Below are 19801 nucleotides of genomic sequence, written 5' to 3'. Positions count from 1 at the left end.
GCCTAATGCAGCGTAGTTTCCAACAACTACTAAACGAGAGCCGGAAGATCGAAGCTCAGGAAAGGCAACCTGGGGAACACCTTGGAGTGTAACAAACCCTCTCTCTACACCACGGAAGGGCTGATTCTTAGGAAGGAAGGCTGTCGGAAAGAAGCAGGGCGCGTCCGAGGGTGATTATATTCTTATTAGGTATATACTCACCCTCGGACGCGCCCTGCTTCTTTATTTGTAATGAATGTTTATTTGCAATGTGGTTTTGACTTACTCTATTTTTTTGGTAAATAATGATTTTATTATTTTTATTGTTTTGCATCTTCTTGGCAATAATATAAAGAAGACGCGACAGGACAACACTCGGTGGATGCCATATCTGTGTTTAAAATTTAAAAAACCTTTCAGTTAACTACTTGCAGGAGAAAGTTATTGTAGCTGGTGGCCATTTTTAGTACTGTACCAGATTTTTGTTGTATGTGTTTGTTTTTGATGTTAAAATGTCTGCATTTGATATCTCTCCAGTATTTTCTTTTTTATAAGCAAAATACTTATTTTTATATTTTCTGATGTTGGTTCCAGGGGTACACGGGCAGCAGTGGTGTGGTCAGTGGAGGCCTAGTGGAAGGAGTGACCGCAGACAGGCATCGAAGGCCTAAAATAATAACACATGGCTGTAGGCAATTTTAAATTGGTTCCAGGGGTACACGGGCAGCAGTGGTGTGGTCAGTGGAGGCCTAGTGGAAGGAGTCACCGCAGACAGGCATCGAAGGCCTAAAATAATAACACATGGCTGTAGGCAATTTTAAATTGGTTCCAGGGGTACACGGGCAGCAGTGGTGTGGTCAGTGGAGGCCTAGTGGAAGGAGTGACCGCAGACAGGCATCGAAGGCCTAAAATAATAACACATGGCTGTAGGCAATTTTAAATTGGTTCCAGGGGTACACGGGCAGCAGTGGTGTGGTCAGTGGAGGCCTAGTGGAAGGAGTGACCGCAGACAGGCATCGAAGGCCTAAAATAATAACACATGGCTGTAGGCAATTTTAAATTGGTTCCAGGGGTACACGGGCAGCAGTGGTGTGGTCAGTGGAGGCCTAGTGGAAGGAGTGACCGCAGACAGGCATCGAAGGCCTAAAGTAAAAAAATTGGGCTGGCTGTAGGCAATTTTAAATTGGTTCCAGGGGTACACGGGCAGCAGTGGTGTGGTCAGTGGAGGCCTAGTGGAAGGAGTGACCGCAGACAGGCATCGAAGGCCTAAAATAATAACACATGGCTGTAGGCAATTTTAAATTGGTTCCAGGGGTCCACGGGCAGCAGTGGTGTGGTCAGTGGAGGCCTAGTGGAAGGAGTGACCGCAGACAGGCATCGAAGGCCTAAAATAATAACACATGGCTGTAGGCAATTTTAAATTGGTTCCAGGGGTACACGGGCAGCAGTGGTGTGGTCAGTGGAGGCCTAGTGGAAGGAGTGACCGCAGACAGGCATCGAAGGCCTAAAATAATAACACATGGCTGTAGGCAATTTTAAATTGGTTCCAGGGGTACACGGGCAGCAGTGGTGTGGTCAGTGGAGGCCTAGTGGAAGGAGTGACCACAGACAGGCATCGAAGGCCTAACATAACAAAAATGTCAATACAATGGTATTGTCAGTGGCAGGCATTGAAGGATGTCAGCGCATAGACTAAACATTGGTGGAGCTGTGAGATGATTTTGCAAGTGGTAGAGCACTGTTTGAGCTGGGGTGGGGGGAAACTGTCTTGTGGCCGGCGGTACAGGCCCAGGGCCCCTCATATTACAACGGTGTGTCTGACGTTGGGTGCGCACCACCACCGCCAGAGACACTTTATTGTACTAGGAGGGACCCAGTGGCAGTGCCGTCGACCAAAAGCGGGCTCACCCACCCCTTCAGACAAACTGCACTCTCACGGGTGCTGTCGCCAAGTGTCGATACCACGGCCCCGTGTGGGGAGTTTGGCCATTTAGTGAGGTGTAAACATGTCGTATGCTGGACAATCAGGTGCAGAAAATTACGAGATTGGAAAAGGCATTCAGTATAGTCCACAGGCAAGACCTTTTCATAGGAAAGCTAGGTGTCAGCCGGGCAAGGTGGGGCAAAAGATTTCGAAATCCAGTTGTGGTTCATTTTAATGAAGGTTAGATCATCTACATTTTGGGTAGCCAGACGAGTCCTTTTTTCTGTTAGTATTGAACCTGCAGCACTGAATACTCTTTCTGATAGGACACTAGCTGCCGGGCAAGCAAGCTCCTGCAATGCATATTCTGCCAATTCTGGCCAGGTGTCTAATTTTGATGCCCAGTAATCAAATGGGAATGACGGTTGAGGGAGAACATCGATAAGGGATGAAAAATAGTTTGTAACCATACTGGACAAATGTTGTCTCCTGTCACTTTGAATTGATGCTGCAGTACCTGTCCTGTCTGCGGTCATAGCAAAATCACTCCACAACCTGGTCAGAAAACCCCTCTGGCCAACGCCACTTCTGATTTCTGCCCCTCTAACTCCTCTGGTCTGCTGGCCCCTGCAGCTCGTGTGAGAACGATCACGGGCGCTGTGTGCAGGGAATGCCAGAAGCAAACGGTCAACAAGAGTTGATTGTTTGGTTGCTAATATTAGTTCCAAGTTCTCATGTGGCATTATATTTTGCAATTTGCCTTTATAGCGAGGATCAAGGAGGCAGGCCAACCAGTAATCGTCATCATTCATCATTTTAGTTATGCGTGTGTCCCTTTTGAGGATACGTAAGGCATAATCCGCCATGTGGGCCAAAGTTCCAGTTCTCAAATCTGCGGTTGTGCTTGGTTGAGGGGCAGTTTCAGGCAAATCCACGTCACTTGTGTCCCTCAAAAAACCAGAACCCGGCCTTGCCGCGCCACCAATTTCCAGTGGCCCCGGAAAAGCTTCCTCATTAAAAATATAATCATCCCCATCATCCTCCTCGTCCTCCTCCTCCTCTTCGCCCGCTACCTCGTCCTGTACACTGCCCTGGCCAGACAATGGCTGACTGTCATCAAGGCTTTCCTCTTCCTCAGCTGCAGACGCCTGATCCTTTATGTGCGTCAAACTTTGCATCAGCAGACGCATTAGGGGGATGCTCATGCTTATTATGGCGTTGTCTGCACTAACCAGCCGTGTGCATTCCTCAAAACACTGAAGGACTTGACACGTCTTGAATCTTCGACCACTGCACACCTGACAACTCCATGTCTGCCATCCTACTGCCTGCCCGTGTATGTGTATCCTCCCACAAAAACATAACAGCCCGCCTCTGTTCACACAGTCTCTGAAGCATGTGCAGTGTTGAGTTCCACCTTGTTGCAACGTCTATGATTAGGCGATGCTGGGGAAGGTTCAAAGAACGCTGATAGGTCTGCATACGGCTGGAGTGTACGGGCGAACGGCGGATATGTGAGCAAAGTCCACGCACTTTGAGGAGCAGGTCGGATAACCCCGGATAACTTTTCAGGAAGCACTGCACCACCAGGTTTAAGGTGTGAGCCAGGCAAGGAATGTGTTTCAGTTGGGAAAGGGAGATGGCAGCCATGAAATTCCTTCTGTTATCACTCACTACCTTGCCTGCCTCAAGATCTACAGTGCCCAGCCACGACTGCGTTTCTTTCTGCAAGAACTCGGACAGAACCTCCGCGGTGTGTCTGTTGTCGCCCAAACACTTCATAGCCAATACAGCCTGCTGACGTTTGCCAGTAGCTGCCCCATAATGGGAGACCTGGTGTGCAACAGTGGCAGCTGCGGATGGAGTGGTTGTGCGACTGCGGTCTGTGGACGAGCTCTCGCTTCTGCAGGAGGACGAAGAGGAGGAGGAGGGGGTGCGAATGGCTACAGCCAATTGTTTCCTAGACCGTGGGCTAGGCAGAACTGTCCCAAACTTGCTGTCCCCTGTGGACCCTGCATCCACCACATTTACCCAGTGTGCCGTGATGGACACGTAACGTCCCTGGCCATGCCTACTGGTCCATGCATCTGTTGTCAGGTGCACCTTTGTGCTCACAGATTGCCTGAGTGCATGGACGATGCGCTCTTTAACATGCTGGTGGAGGGCTGGGATGGCTTTTCTGGAAAAAAAGTGTCGACTGGGTAGCTCGTAGCGTGGTACAGCGTAGTCCATCAGGGCTTTGAAAGCTTCGCTTTCAACTAACCGGTAGGGCATCATCTCTAACGAGATTAGTCTAGCTATGTGTGCGTTCAAACCCTGTGTACGCGGATGCGAGGCTAAGTACTTCCTTTTTCTAACCATAGTCTCATGTAGGGTGAGCTGGAGATCGTGGAACTAGCGGGGGTGCCGGTGGACATGGCAGACTGAGAGACGGTGGGAGATGGTATTGTTGCCACCGGTGCCCTAGATGCAGTGTTTCCTACTACGAAACTGGTGATTCCCTGACCCTGACTGCTTTGGCCTGGCTAAGAAACCTGCACAGATACTGCAGGTGGTGCGGAAAATGGTGGCCCTACACTGCCGGAAGGGATGTTGCGTTGCTGACTAGCTTCATTGGCCGAGGGTGCTACAACCTTAAGGGACGTTTGGTAGTTAGTCCATGCTTGCAAATGCATGGTGGTTAAATGTCTATGCATGCAACTTGTATTGAGACTTTTCAGTTTCTGTCCTCTGCTTAAGGTAGTTGAACATTTTTGACAGATGACTTTGCGCTGATCAATTGGATGTTGTTTAAAAAAATGCCAGACTGCACTCTTTCTAGCATCGGATACCTTTTCAGGCATTGCAGACTGAGCTTTAACCGGATGGCCACGCTGTCCTCCAACAGGTTTTGGCTTTGCCACGCGTTTTGGGCAAGATACGGGCCCGGCAGATGGAACCTGTTGCGATGTTGATGCCTGCTGCGGCCCCTCCTCCTCCGCTTCAGAACTGCTGCCGCCTGCACCCTGTTCCCCCAATGGCTGCCAATCGGGGTCAAGAACTGGGTCATCTATTACCTCTTCTTGTAGCTCGTGTGCAACTTCGTCTGTGTCACCGTGTCGGTCGGTGGTATAGCGTTCGTGATGGGGCAACATAGTCTCATCAGGGTCTGATTCTTGATCAGCACCCTGCGAGGGCAATATTGTGGTCTGAGTCAAAGGACCAGCATAGTAGTCTGGCTGTGGCTGTGCATCAGTGCACTCCATGTCAGATTCAACTTGTAATGGGCATGGACTGTTAACTGCTTCACTTTCTAAGCCAGGGACGGTATGTGTAAAGAGCTCCATGGAGTAACCCGTTGTGTCGCCTGCTGCATTCTTCTCTGTTGTTGTTTTTGCTGAAGAGGACAAGGAAGCGACTTGTCCCTGACCGTGAACATCCACTAACGACGCGCTGCTTTGACATTTACCAGTTTCACGAGAGGAGGCAAAAGAGCTAGAGGCTGAGTCAGCAAGATAAGCCAAAACTTGCTCTTGCTGCTCCGGCTTTAAAAGCGGTTTTCCTACTCCCAGAAAAGGGAGCGTTCGAGGCCTTGTGTAGCCAGACGACGAACCTGGCTCCACAGCTCCAGACTTAGGTGCAATATTTTTTTTCCCACGACCAGCTGATGCTCCACCACTACCACTACCCTCATTACCAGCTGACAATGAACGCCCCCGGCCACGACCTCTTCCACCATACTTCCTCATTGTTTTAAAAACGTAAACAAACTAACGGTATTTGTTGCTGTCACACAAATTACACGGTGAGCTATAACTTCAGTATGATTTAGCTACCCCTTTACAGGTGAGTGAGACCACAACGAAAATCAGGCACAATGTTACACACTCTGTTGTTGGTGGCAACAAATGAGAGAGATGCCACACACGCAGGACTGTCACTGAAGCACAAATGTAAATATTAATCTCCCACTGATTTGATTTTTTTTTTTTTTTAAGGGAGACTTTAGGAAAAAAAAATAATAGAATAAAATGATTTTTTCAGGAAGAATTTAGAAACCAAATAAAATAAAATGATTTTTTCAGGGAGAATTTAGAAAACAAATAAAACAAAAAAAGGCTTTCTATGGCCCACTGAGTGAGAGATGACGCACACAGGAGTCAGGAGTGGCACACAAGCCCAGAGGCCAATATTTATCTCCCACTTTTTTTTTTTTGTTCCAGGGAAAATTTATAAACCCAATAAAAAAAATAATAAATAGGCTTTCTATGGCCCACTATCTGAGAGACAGAGAGAGATTGCACGCTTAGGACTGGCACACAAGCCCAAAGGCCAATATTAATCTCCCTTTTTTTTTAAGGGAGAATTTATAAAACCAAAAAAAAATAAATAAATAGGCTTTCTATGGCCCACTATTTGTGAGAGAGATGGCACGCTCAGGACTGGCACACAAGCCCAGAGGCCAATATTAATCTCCCACTTTTTTTTTTTTTTCCAGGGAAAATTTATAAACCCATTAAAAAAAAATAAAAATAAATAGGCTTTCTATGGCCCACTATCTGAGAGAGAGAGATGGCACGCTTAGGACTGGCACACAAGCCCAAAGGCCAATATTAATCTCCCTTTTTTTTTTAAGGGAGAATTTATAAAACAAAAAAAAAATAAATAAATAGGCTTTCTATGGCCCACTATCTGAGAGAGAGAGATGGCACGCTTAGGACTGGCACACAAGCCCAAAGGCCAATATTAATCTCCCACTGATTGATTTATTGATTTTTTCAGGTAGAATTTAGAACCCAAATAAAGCAAAAAAAAAAAAAAAAATGGGCTTTCTATGGCCCACTGAGTGAGTGATGATGCACACAGGAGTCAGGAGTGGCACACAAGCCCTGAGGCCAATATTTTTCTCCCACTGATTGATGTAGTGATTTTTTCAGGTAGATTTTAGAACCAAAATCAAGCAAAAAAATAAATAGGCTTTCTATGGCCCACTGAGTGAGTGATGATGCACACAGGAGTCAAGAGTGGCACACAAGCCCTGAGGCCAATATTTTTCTCCCACTGATTGATGTAGTGATTTTTTCAGGTAGATTTTATAACCCAAATCAAGCAAAAAAATAAATAGGCTTTCTATGGCCCACTGAGTGAGAGATGACACAGACAGGGATGGCACTCTAGCAGAAATGTCAATCTTAATCTCCCACAAAAAAAAAAAAAAACAGGGATTGTCCTTCAATTACTATCTCCCTGCAGTAATCTCAGCCAGGTATGGCAGGCAGCAATAAGGAGTGGACTGATGCACAAATTAAATAAAAAGTGTGTACAAACCAAAAAGATAGCTATGCAGAAAGGAAGGAACAAGAGGATTTGTGCTTTGAAAAAAGCAGTTGGTTTGCACAGCGGCGTACACACAGCAATGCAGCTATCAGGGAGCCTTCTAGGTCAACCCAATGAGCTACAGCGCTGAGGGGGAAAAAAAAAAAAAAATGTAGCTTCCACTGTCCCTGCACACCGAAGGTGGTGTTGGGCAGTGGAAATCGCTACAGCACAAGCGGTTTGGTGGTTAATGGACCCTGCCTAACGCTATCCCTGCTTCTGACGAAGCGGCAGCAACCTCTCCCTAAGCTCAGATCAGCAGCAGTAACATGGCGGTCGGTGGGAACGCCCCTTTATAGCCCCTGTGACGTTGCAGACAGCAAGCCAATCACTGCAATGCCCTTCTCTAAGATGGTGGGGACCAGGACCTATGTCATCACGCTGCCCACACTCTGCGTTTACCTTCATTGGCTGAGAAATGGCGCTTTTCGCGTCATTGAAACGCGACTTTGGCGCGAAAGTCGCGTACCGCATGGCCGACACCACACAGGGGTCGGATCGGGTTTCATGAAACCCGACTTTGTCAAAAGTCGGCGACTTTTGAAAATGTTCGACCCGTTTCGCTCAACCCTACTGGAGAGATATCAAATGCAGACATTTTAACATTAAAAACAAACACATACAACAAAAATCTGGTACAGTACTAAAAATGGCCACCAGCTACAATAACTTTCTCCTGCAAGTAGTTAACTGAAAGGTTTTTTCAATTTTAAACACAGCTATGGCATCCACCGAGTGTTGTCCTGTCGCGTCTTCTTTATATTATTGCCAAGAAGATGCAAAACAATGAAAATAATAAAATCATTATTTACCAAAAAAATAGAGTAAGTCAAAACCACATTGCAAATAAACATTCATTACAAATAAAGAAGCAGGGCGCGTCCGAGGGTGAGTATATACCTAATAAGAATATAATCACCCTCGGACGCGCCCTGCTTCTTTCCGACAGCCTTCTTTCCTAAGAATCAGCCCTTCCGTGGTGTAGAGAGAGGGTTTGTTACACTCCAAGGTGTTCCCCAGGTTGCCTTTCCTGAGCTTCGATCTTCCGGCTCTCGTTTATTAGTTGTTGGAAACTACGCTGCATTGGGCCTACAAATTGGGTATGGGGTGTAGAGAGATGGTGTGTTCCACTCCAAGGTGTTCCCCAGGTTGCCTTTCCTGAGCTTCGATCTTCCGGCTCTCGTTTAGTAGTTGTTGGAAACTACGCTGCATTAGGCCTACAAATTGGGTATGGGGTGTAGAGAGATGGTGTGTTCCACTGTAGAGAGATGGTGTGTTCCACTCCAAGGTGTTCCCCAGGTTTCCTCTCCATTGCTTCGATCTTCCGGCTCTCGTTTAGTAGTTGTTGGAAACTACGCTGCATTAGGCCTACAAATTGGGTATGGGGTGTAGAGAGATGGTGTGTTACACTCCAAGGTGTTCCCCAGGTTTCCTCTCCATTGCTTCGATCTTCCGGCTCTCGTTTAGTAGTTGTTGGAAACTACGCTGCATTAGGCCTACAAATTGGGTATGGGGTGTAGAGAGATGGTGTGTTACACTCCAAGGTGTTCCCCAGGTTTCCTCTCCATTGCTTCGATCTTCCGGCTCTCGTTTAGTAGTTGTTGGAAACTACGCTGCATTGGGCCTACAAATTGGGTATGGGGTGTAGAGAGATGGTGTGTTCCACTCCAAGGTGTTCTCCAGGTTGCCTTTCCTGAGCTTCGATCTTCCGGCTCTCGTTTAGTAGTTGTTGGAAACTACGCTGCATTAGGCCTACAAATTGGGTATGGGGTGTAGAGAGATGGTGTGTTACACTCCAAGGTGTTCACCAGGTTTCCTCTCCATTGCTTCGATCTTCCGGCTCTCGTTTAGTAGTTGTTGGAAACTACGCTGCATTAGGCCTACAAATTGGGTATGGGGTGTAGAGAGATGGTGTGTTCCACTCCAAGGTGTTCTCCAGGTTGCCTTTCCTGAACTTCTATCTTCAGGCTCTCATTAAATTGTGGTTAAATGGAACAACTGCATTTGGCGTACTAGTTGGTTTGGGGCCTACTATCGGTGTCTGCCGCTCCTTGCTGTTCTCCTGGTTTCCTGTCCTGAAATTCCGTTTTCAGGCGCTCGTTAAGTAGTTGTTAATGTTAGGCTGCATTTGGCCTACTAGTTGGGTTGGGGCCTACTATCGGTGTCTGCCACTCCTTGCTGTTCTCCACTGAACAAAGCTGTGCCGCCTGTTTACTACTGTTGCCAATTTTGAACTGCATTTCGACTACTTACTGATTTGGGCCTACTCTCTGTGTCAGCCTCTCATTCCAGTTGTCCTCCACTGCAATGCCCCCTGATTAGTCCTGTGTTACCAATTTTGAACTGCATTTAGCCCACTTTATTCTTTGGGCCTATATCTGTGTTTCCTCCTCATCCTGCCCATTGCCCAGCCAGTGATAGATGAGTCTGCTGGTACATTGACCCATAACGCAACATTTCCCGTGCACGCTACACTGCAAGATTGTGACCCTGCTGAAAGTCAGGTCCCCCTTCCCGCATACCATACCACCTTACACGGGGACAAACAGGAAGGTGCAGATGAAAGTGCAGGTTCCTTCATCAGGTGGGGGGAGGAATACTAGTTGGCGACATCACTGGCACAGGGCCTCTCATGGTACGCAAAAGTGTTGCTGCCGGTGGGAGGCGCCCCCGCCGTGCAAACACACCGCTGTACTTTGAGGGGCTCTGTGCCAGTGCCAATGCTAACGAGTGGGCCCCCCCTGCTTGCTCAGGTTCACAGCACTTGCAAAGTTGAAATACTTACCTCTCCCTGCTCCACTGCCGTGACGTGGTCCAGATTTCCTGGGCCCACTAATTACTTGAACCAGCCCTACCCACCACAACTTTAGCCAAATGACCCCCAATTTCAAATGCCTTCCAATTATTATAAGGTAAATTACGCTTGACAAGCTTCATTAAGAAGAATGGATGGTTTTGACATTAAAATGGGCACTCTAGGTGTTTTCCTGGCCCCCACTCACTGCCGACTATGCTGCCCCATTGACTTGCATTGGGTTTCGTGTTTCGGTCGATCCCGACTTTACGTCATAATCGGCCGATTTCACTCGACCCGACTTTTGAGATAGTCGGGTTTCGCCAAACCCGGCTCGACTCTAAAAAGGTCAAGGTCGCTCAACTCTAACTCTGGGTATTCAGAACACCCACCATGGACACAATGTTATAGTGTGATGTATGCTAAGAATGTCTGCAAGTATTACCTACAAAATTAATTCTGTTCTCCAAATTTAACACATTAAGTTGCATTTATTTAATACTTGAAGGTGGAATCTTAAACGGAATGTACAGTTGGGAAGCAAAATAAAACAAATAGGAAAAGCTAACTGCATTGATTTTTTCCCTGAATACTTTGCAGTGTGGTACTACTGAGATACCTGTGTTGGCTGAGATACCAGTGTTTAAGTGAAGCTTAAAAGATACTTGGAAAGTTGAACAGGTTTTAACATTGCATTCCCTTAATTTCTCAACTTTTTAGCACCAATAGATTATTTGTAGTGTTTTCTGTTGCCCACGCAGCACAACTACTACCTAGCTTTAAAGCCTTGGTGCACTTCCCAGTCGCATTGGAGTTAAGCAATCACAAAAATGGAGTAACATTACAAAATCATGTTGGGTTTGCTTCAAGAGATTTTGTAATCACTTCAGGATCATGCTCACACATTTAGTATTTGATCGGTATTTAACATCAGTATCTATAAGCCAAAACCAGGAGTGGGTGATAAATGCAGAAGTGGTGACGTGTTTCTATTATACTTTTCCTCTGATCATTCCACTCCTGGTTTTGGTTACAAATACTGAGGTAATAAACTCACCAAATATTGAACGTGTCAGTGGCCTAAAAGGTTTGTCCAGGTAAATAAAATATCCCAACTTTCAGTTAAAGGGAATTTGTCATCAGGAAATTACCTATTGTCTAAATTAGGTTTTCATGTTACATGTGCTTTTTAAAAAAATTTATATATATTTTTTTTATATCTCGATTTTTCTTAAAAAAAAAAAAAATATTATAAACATATTATAATCTCTGATCCATTCTGCCCAATCCACAGGCAGCATATATCAGACACTAACAGGATGACTTCATCCATATGTTTAGCTCTGAAACGCTGCTGCATTTCAGAGAAGAACCTAGTTTAATAGCCACTGGAGACACATGGGAAGCTTTTTAGACAAATAGGGGCCCGGCAGCTTCTCCTTCCACTCATGAGTGTATAAAGTGTGACCTGTCACTCTAGGCCAGAGGGCAGGGAAAGGCCACGGAGAAAACCCACCTGTCCGAGTTTCTTGTGCTGCTCAGTTCCCAGCAGATATTAAGATATATACTTCTCTGAAACACCTCAGCATTTCAGAATTAAACATATATGGCTGAAGTCATGTAGCCAGCATCTGATACTTGCTGTCCATGGGCTGAGCAGTTTGTATGAGTTGTCTGGTTCCCTTTAAAAATGCACTGTACCCAATCCAGACATGACATACGTAATATTACGTTATATGTTGGGTCCCTTTCTTTGATGCAATAATAGTACATATAAGCACTCAAAAAATGAAAAATGGGTGCCCGAGCAAGGTTTCCACTCAGTGTCAGTAAATTTATCAAGCGTGGAGGGGCGTTCCGAGTTTTTTGACACATGTACTGTACACATGTACTGTACTGCCTCACCAACACCGGAGCTACCGCCTCACCAACACCGGAGCTCCTGCAACCCTCAACCTACTGTCTCCTTCCCCATAATCCTGTAGAATGTAAGCCCGCAAGGGCAGGGTCCTCGCCCCTCTGTATCAGTCCGTCATTGTTAGTTTGTTTACTGTATGTGATATTTGTAACTTGTATGTAACCCCTTCTCATGTACAGAACCATGGAATCAATGGTGCTATATAAATAAATAATAATAATAATGTATTTGATGCAAGTTGAGAAACTGAGCCTGCATCTTTCCCAACAGAAAATGGTTTTGTTACACCAACCAAAACGTTGTGATACATTCCCTTTAAAATAAGTTGCTGACTACTGAGTCACCAGATTCCCACACTATTCTATGCAACGTCACCAATGTGATTTCAATAACTGTTCACCAGAAAGGCACTTAATTTAAAGGAGAGTATATTAGACATATTTATATTTTAGCCATTTGCCAGTGTTTTTATAATTGGAATATCCAAGTAGGCACAAGCTTCATTGCCATTACATGGTCCTTCCATGAGTGCCCTTACTGGAGAACTGATATTGCTACCCCTGTATCTGGAGGACTGATATGACGTAACACAAGCTTAGGACTTTTTGTTAGCTAAGAAAATAGTGGAATGGTCATGAAATTATATATATTCACTGACACTATCCATATAGTGCAAGATAAGCCCACTGAGGACAGCATTGCTACCTTTAACCCCTTCATGACCTTGGGATTTTTCGTTTTTCCGTGTTCGTTTTTCACTCCCCTCCTTCCCAGAGCCATAACTTTTTTATTTTTCCGTCAATTTGGCCATATGAGGGCTTATTTTTTGCGGGACGAGTTGTACTTTTGAACGACATCATTGGTTTTAGCATGTCGTGTACTAGAAAACGGGAAAAAAATTCCAAGTACGGTGAAATTGCAAAAAAAGTGCAATCCCACATTGGTTTTTTTGTTTGGCTTTTTTGCTAGGTTCACTAAATGCTAAAACTGACCTGACATTATGATTCTCCAGGTCAGTACGAGTTCATAGACACCTAACATGACTAGGTTATTTTTTATCTAGGTGGTGAAAAAAAATTCCAAACTTTGCTAAAAAAAAAAAAAAAAAAAAATTGCGCCATTTTCCGATACTCGTAGCGTCTCCATTTTTCATGATCTGGGGTAGGTTAAGGGCTTATTTTTTGCGTGCCGAGATGACGTTTTTAATGATAGCATTTCGGTGCAGATACGTTCTTTTGATTGCCCGTAATTGCATTTTAATGCAATGTCGCGGCGACCAAAAAAACGTAATTCTGGCGTTTCGAATTTTTTTCCCGCTACGCTGTTTAGCGATCAGGTTAATACTTTTTTTTAATTGATAGAACGGGCGATTCTGAGCACGGCGATACCAAATATGCGTAGATTTGATATTTTTTTTATTGATTTATTTTGATTGGGGCGAAAGGGGGGTGATTTAAACTTTTATGTTTTTTTTTATTTTTTTCACATTTTTTTAAACTTTTTTTTTAACTTTTGCCATGCTTCAATAGCCTCCATGGGAGGCTAGAAGCAGGCACAACTCGATCGGCTCTGCTACATAGCAGCGATCTGCTGATCGCTGCTATGTAGCTGAAATGGAGGTGTGCTGTGAGCGCTGACCACAGGGTGGCGCTCACAGCCACCGGCGATCAGTAACCATAGAGGTCTCTGGGACCTCTATGGTTACAATATACAAGCATCGCCGACCCCCGATCATGTGACGGGGGTCGGCGATGACGTCATTTCCGGCCGCCCGACCGGAAGCGGTAGTTAAATGCCGCTGTCTGCGTTTGACAGCGGCATTTAACTAGTTAATAGGTGCGGGCAGATCGCGATTCTGCCCGCGCCTATTACGGGCACATGTCAGCTGTTCAAAACAGCTGACATGTCCCGGCTTTGATGCGGGCTCACCGCGGAGCCCTGCATCAAAGCAGGGGAGCCGGCATCGGACGGTATAGTACGTCCGATGCCGGTAAGGGGTTAAAACTGTTTCTCATGCAATAGTTGTTTCCAAATAATAGTTGGATTCTATTGACGGCCTGGCTTTTTTATCGTTGCGCTTATTCGGTATAAGATCCATTAGTGCTACATGGTGAACAATGTAAAAAAACATTCTTCTTTACGTCATCACTTTTCTTATACAAAAGAATAAAAGCTAATCAATATGTTCTATCTGCACAATTGCAACCGCAGAATATTACAACTTGTCAAGTAAGGAACAAGTCATCAGACAGCTCCAGCGATAAGAAAGGAAAAATTAAAAAGTTGTCTCAGAATTTGACGACTCACAGAATATGCTTTTATTATATTGGCAGACACCTCACTAAGAATGCATAAAAATAAAATGCAAAAATAAGTTGTGCAATTGTTGGATCTTTTTCCATACCACTCATCTGCAAATACAACGTATGATTACGCACCCCCAAAAATTGCTCTCACATGATATTGTAGATAGAAAGATTTCGATATGTGGTGAAAAATAAACAAAACCTCCTGTGTTCTCGCTATTAGTTGCATCCAGAAGGGGAGCTCTTATCAAAGAATACTTATGATGGCATGAAAAAGGGATGGACATGTGTGCAAGTTTTTAATACTGTTTTAATGTGTTTTATTCAAGGGACTAAAACCAATGGACTCAAATGGTTTAGCTGACCCATATGTGAAGCTGCATCTTCTGCCGGGGGCCAGCAAGGTAAAAGGAATGCCATTGAAACACAAAAGAAAGTTGACTCCATTTCACCATTGATGACAAATCAAGATATTTTGGATAATAGCAGTAGTTTTTTTTTTACCTTAGACATTATTTGTAGACAGGCATAACGTTTAAGGTGAAAACATGTTACTATATAAAATCATTGATCCGGTATTCTTTTTGTTTGATTTTATTAGGTCACGTGTATGTAGCAAAACACATCTTAATTATCCAGTAGATAGCCACTGCTAAGTGCAACACTTTACTGGAGGTCTTCCCTTGTGCCGTGTAAGAATAGCACATTGGGTTTTAAGTATATTCAAAATGCTTTAGTTCATGTGAAATATGCACACATAAAGGCTAAAAATGGACAATTCTACGAAAAGAGGAAAGTTGATTTTTTTTTTTTGTGCTGCTAATTCTGTGTATTTTTGCTACCAGAGGATTGCCTGTATCGTAGTCTACAAATGTTTGGAATTGAGACCAAAAGTTGGTGAATATACTATGTTAAAATTTTAGAAAATATTATTTAAATTATACAAAGTGAACACACCACTTTTTGCAGCAATTTTTCTTGCAGTATTTAGTGATTTCAGTGAAAGGTTTTTAAAACTTTGTTTACATATACAGCATTCATGGGATTGTTTTTTTTTTTACAAAATCAATATGAACAACACTTTAAAAAACACACTCTAAAAAATGTCTGGTATTCATGTTTTTTTATGAGATTGAGAGAATTGTGCATATGTAAGAGGACAAAAAATGGAAAAAAACTATTAGTAAACTTCATTCTTTTAAAACTCTCTGTTGAAGTTATAGGGGTGAACATATTAAAGTTACATGTAGAGATGGGCAAACCCGAACATTAAAGTTTTGGGTCCGTACCGAATACCTAGTGTTCGTGCATGAACTCCGAACATGAACTTCTGAAGGAAGTGCTTGTAAGGCTAGGTTCACATTGCGTAAGGGCAGTCCGTTTAGCGCATAGCGCTACGGACTGCACTAACGCAATGTCCCAAAAGGGATCGCGTTTGCCGATCCTGCTAGTGCAGATGCCCGATCTGCGCTAGCGAGGAATGGACCGCGAACGCTGCAAGCAGCGTTCGAGGTCCGTCACTCAAATGACGGCACATCGCTAGCACACGCCCAATGTGGGCGTGTGCTAGCGATGCATTCGCCATTACAAGCAATGGCGGCGTTAACGGACTACATTACACCGCGTTATGCCGCGGTGTAACGTAGTCTAACGGGTTCACATAACGCAATGCGAACCTAGCCTAACTGTTCGGGTTTGGCAAATAGAAGTTCAAAAATAGACCCTACATCATTTTTTTTAATTTATTTACGGTATGTAATTATAGCACAGGCGCCAGCTAGTCACTACTCCCCTCAGCAGCTCCTGCTCTCACTTTTGTCAGCGACAGCAGGCATAGGCTGATGAGAGCAGTACTCTCTCATCAGCCGATGCCTGTGACTGGTAGTAACCTTTTTACCACTGGTCACAGCTGCTGGCTCACTCTGTCGTCTGATAGCATGGGAACCGCAGCTCTCTGACCAGTGGTAATGATCTTACCACTGATCAGAGCCCGTGTTTGCTGCGCTGTCATGCAGATGACAGTATGTACAAATAGATGTTCGCACCCCTCATTCATCTGACTTGTGTCCGGATTCGGGTACCATTCTGGTACCTGAACCAAACTGTTTTTTAGAAGTTTGACCAAAACTGAAAATCCCACGGGTTTGCCCGTCACTAGATTAGATTAATATGGAACTTTAAGTACCTTTTACATTGATTAACCCTTATGGCATTGACGTGCTATAAATCTGAGATCAGTCAGTAAATTTAAGAGGGTGTTTTTATTTAATGATTCATGCCTTGATTGGCTAAAGGTACCGTCACATTAAGCGACGCTGCAGCGATCTAGACAACGATGCCGATCGCTGCAGCATCGCTGTGTGGTCGCTGGAGAGCTGTCACACAGACAGCTCTCCAGCGACCAACGATGCCGAGGTCCCCGGGTAACCAGGGTAAACATCGGGTTACTAAGCGCAGGGCCGCGCTTAGTAACCTGATGTTTACCCTGGTTACCAGTGTAAATGTAAAAAAAAAAAACAAACTACATACTTAAGTCTTAAGTCTAACCTCTATTGTTGGTAAAATATTTGAAGGGTTTCTGAGGGATGTTATTCTGGATTATCTCAATGAGAATAACTGTTTAACTCCATATCAGCATGGGTTTATGAGAAATCGCTCCTGTCAAACCAATCTAATCAGTTTTTATGAAGAGGTAAGCTATAGGCTGGACCACGGTGAGTCATTGGACGTGGTATATCTCGATTTTTCCAAAGCGTTTGATACCGTGCCGCACAAGAGGTTGGTACACAAAATGAGAATGCTTGGTCTGGGGGAAAATGTGTGTAAATGGGTTAGTAACTGGCTTAGTGATAGAAAGCAGAGGGTGGTTATAAATGGTATAGTCTCTAACTGGGTCGCTGTGACCAGTGGGGTACCGCAGGGGTCGGTATTGGGACCTGTTCTCTTCAACATATTCATTAATGATCTGGTAGAAGGTTTACACAGTAAAATATCGATATTTGCAGATGATACAAAACTATGTAAAGCAGTTAATACAAGAGAAGATAGTATTCTGCTACAGATGGATCTGGATAAGTTCGAAACTTGGGCTGAAAGGTGGCAGATGAGGTTTAACAATGATAAATGTAAGGTTATACACATGGGAAGAAGGAATCAATATCACCATTACACACTGAACGGGAAACCACTGGGTAAATCTGACAGGGAGAAGGACTTGGGGATCCTAGTTAATGATAAACTTACCTGGAGCAGCCAGTGCCAGGCAGCAGCTGCCAAGGCAAACAGGATCATGGGGTGCATTAAAAGAGGTCTGGATACACATGATGAGAGCATTATACTGCCTCTGTACAAATCCCTAGTTAGAACGCACATGGAGTACTGTGTCCAGTTTTGGGCACCGGTGCTCAGGAAGGATATAATGGAACTAGAGAGAGTACAAAGGAGGGCAACAAAATTAATAAAGGGGATGGGAGAACTACAATACCCAGATAGATTAGCGAAATTAGGATTATTTAGTCTAGAAAAAAGACGACTGAGGGGCGATCTAATAACCATGTATAAGTATATAAGGGGACAATACAAATATCTCGCTGAGGATCTGTTTATACCAAGGAAGGTGACGGGCACAAGGGGGCATTCTTTGCGTCTGGAGGAGAGAAGGTTTTTCCACCAACATAGAAGAGGATTCTTTACTGTTAGGGCAGTGAGAATCTGGAATTGCTTGCCTGAGGAGGTGGTGATGGCGAACTCAGTCGAGGGGTTCAAGAGAGGCCTGGATGTCTTCCTGGAGCAGAACAATATTGTATCATACAATTATTAGGTTCTGTAGAAGGACGTAGATCTGGGGATTTATTATGATGGAATATAGGCTGAACTGGTTGGACAAATGTCTTTTTTCGGCCTTACTAACTATGTTACTATGTTACTATGTTACTTACATTCCGGTGTCTGTCGCGTTCCCCGGTGTCCGCTTCCCTGCACTGTGTAAGCGCCGACCGTAAAGCAGAGCCGTGATGTCACTGCTGTGCTCTGATTTACGGCCAGCCGGCGCTGACACAGTGAAGGGAAGCAGAACGCCGGGGGACGCGACAGACACTGGAATGTAAGTATGTAGTGTTTTTTTTTTTTTTTTACATTTACACTGGTAACCAGGGTAAATATCGGGTTACTAAGCGCGGCCCTGTGCTTAGTAACCCGATGTTTACCCTGGTTACCAGTGAAGACATCGCTGAATCGGCGTCACACACGCCGATTCAGCGATGTCAGCGGGTGATCCAGCGATGAAATAAAGTGCTGGCCTTCTAGCTCCAACCAACAATGTCACAGCAGGATCCAGATCGCTGCTGCGTGTCAAACACAACGATATCGCTATCCATGACGCTGCAACGTCACGGATCGCTATCGTTATCGTTGTTAAGTTGTTCAGTGTGAAGGTACCTTTAATGTTTGCTGCTCTACAGTCATTTAATATCCTGTTTAAACAGAGTGACGGCACTTCCTATATGCACAGAATGATCAGTGATAGATTGTTCTGTGGGCATAGAGAATCATTGTCAGCAGTAGAGATTGGCAAACCTGAATGGTAAAGTATGTGGTCTGTACTGGGCACTTAGTGTCTGTGCATGAACCCTGAACATGGACGTTCCCAGAAGTCTATGTTACTGTTTGGGTTTGGAAGCCCAAAAAAAGCTTGTTGAAAGGCTGTCAATCAACAGGCTTTACTGTGTGGGCACTTTCAGCTCAAGTACATCCATGTCAAATATTGGCATGACTATGATTGGTCAGCACAAACTGTGTATAAAAAAAATAAAAGTGGGGTATTGTCTATTTTTGATAATAAGCACAGACAAACGAGGCAGCTGTGGGGTCCCATGCTGTTCTTTTTATTCTTTAAATTAATAATTGAAAAGAAAGAATGGCATTGGGTACCTCTATTTTTTGATAAGTAGCCAAGATAAAACAAACAGCTGGGGGCTGGTATTCCTAGACTGGGAAAGGGCCAGCCTAAAAATAGTAGCCCGCAGCTGCCCAAGAGAAAGCGCATCTATTAATCTATTAAATGCGCCAATTATGGTGCTTAGGCTCCGCTCTTACCACTTGATAATAGTTGTGGGGTTGATGTCAGCTGTTTTATGGCCGCTGACATCCAGCCCAGGAGATAGTAATGGAGAAGAAACCATAAAACACTTCTATTACTAACCCCATAGTCAAATTTAATAAAGACACACACAAAGTAAAGTCTTTTAATTGAAATAAAAACTCCCTCCCCCTCTTTTACCGATTTATTCAACAAAAGTAAAAAAGCAATGTTACTCACCTTTCCACCGATAATCCATTAAGCCCATGTCCCATGATTATCCGTGATGCAACCTTTTACCACGCCAGCTGGTAGACGCTGAGCATGAGAAAGTGTCTGAAGTTACCGGCGGTAACCTTAATGACATCACTGCCGGTCACAGTTCTCACGCTCTGCATCACCGATGTGACTGCTCACCAAACAAACCATATCATCGTGGTTCAAGGCC

At 44.4% G+C, this 19801-nt stretch overlaps 1 protein-coding gene across 1 annotated transcript in view; it reads left to right on the top strand.

Moving 5' to 3' along the window:
- RPH3A (rabphilin 3A) overlaps positions 1–19801 on the top strand; it is a 507416-nt gene that overhangs the window by 426301 nt on the left and 61314 nt on the right. The window contains exon 13 of the mRNA XM_069754762.1: positions 14606–14680. Within this exon, the coding sequence (XP_069610863.1) occupies positions 14606–14680 (75 nt within the window). The remainder of the gene's footprint in view (positions 1–14605; positions 14681–19801) is intronic.

The sequence above is a fragment of the Ranitomeya imitator genome, chromosome 1 (genome assembly GCF_032444005.1).
Source record: "Ranitomeya imitator isolate aRanImi1 chromosome 1, aRanImi1.pri, whole genome shotgun sequence".
NCBI lineage: Eukaryota > Metazoa > Chordata > Amphibia > Anura > Dendrobatidae > Ranitomeya > Ranitomeya imitator.
Note: the sequence above shows the minus strand (reverse complement) of the source record. Positions and strands in the feature narration are given on the sequence as shown.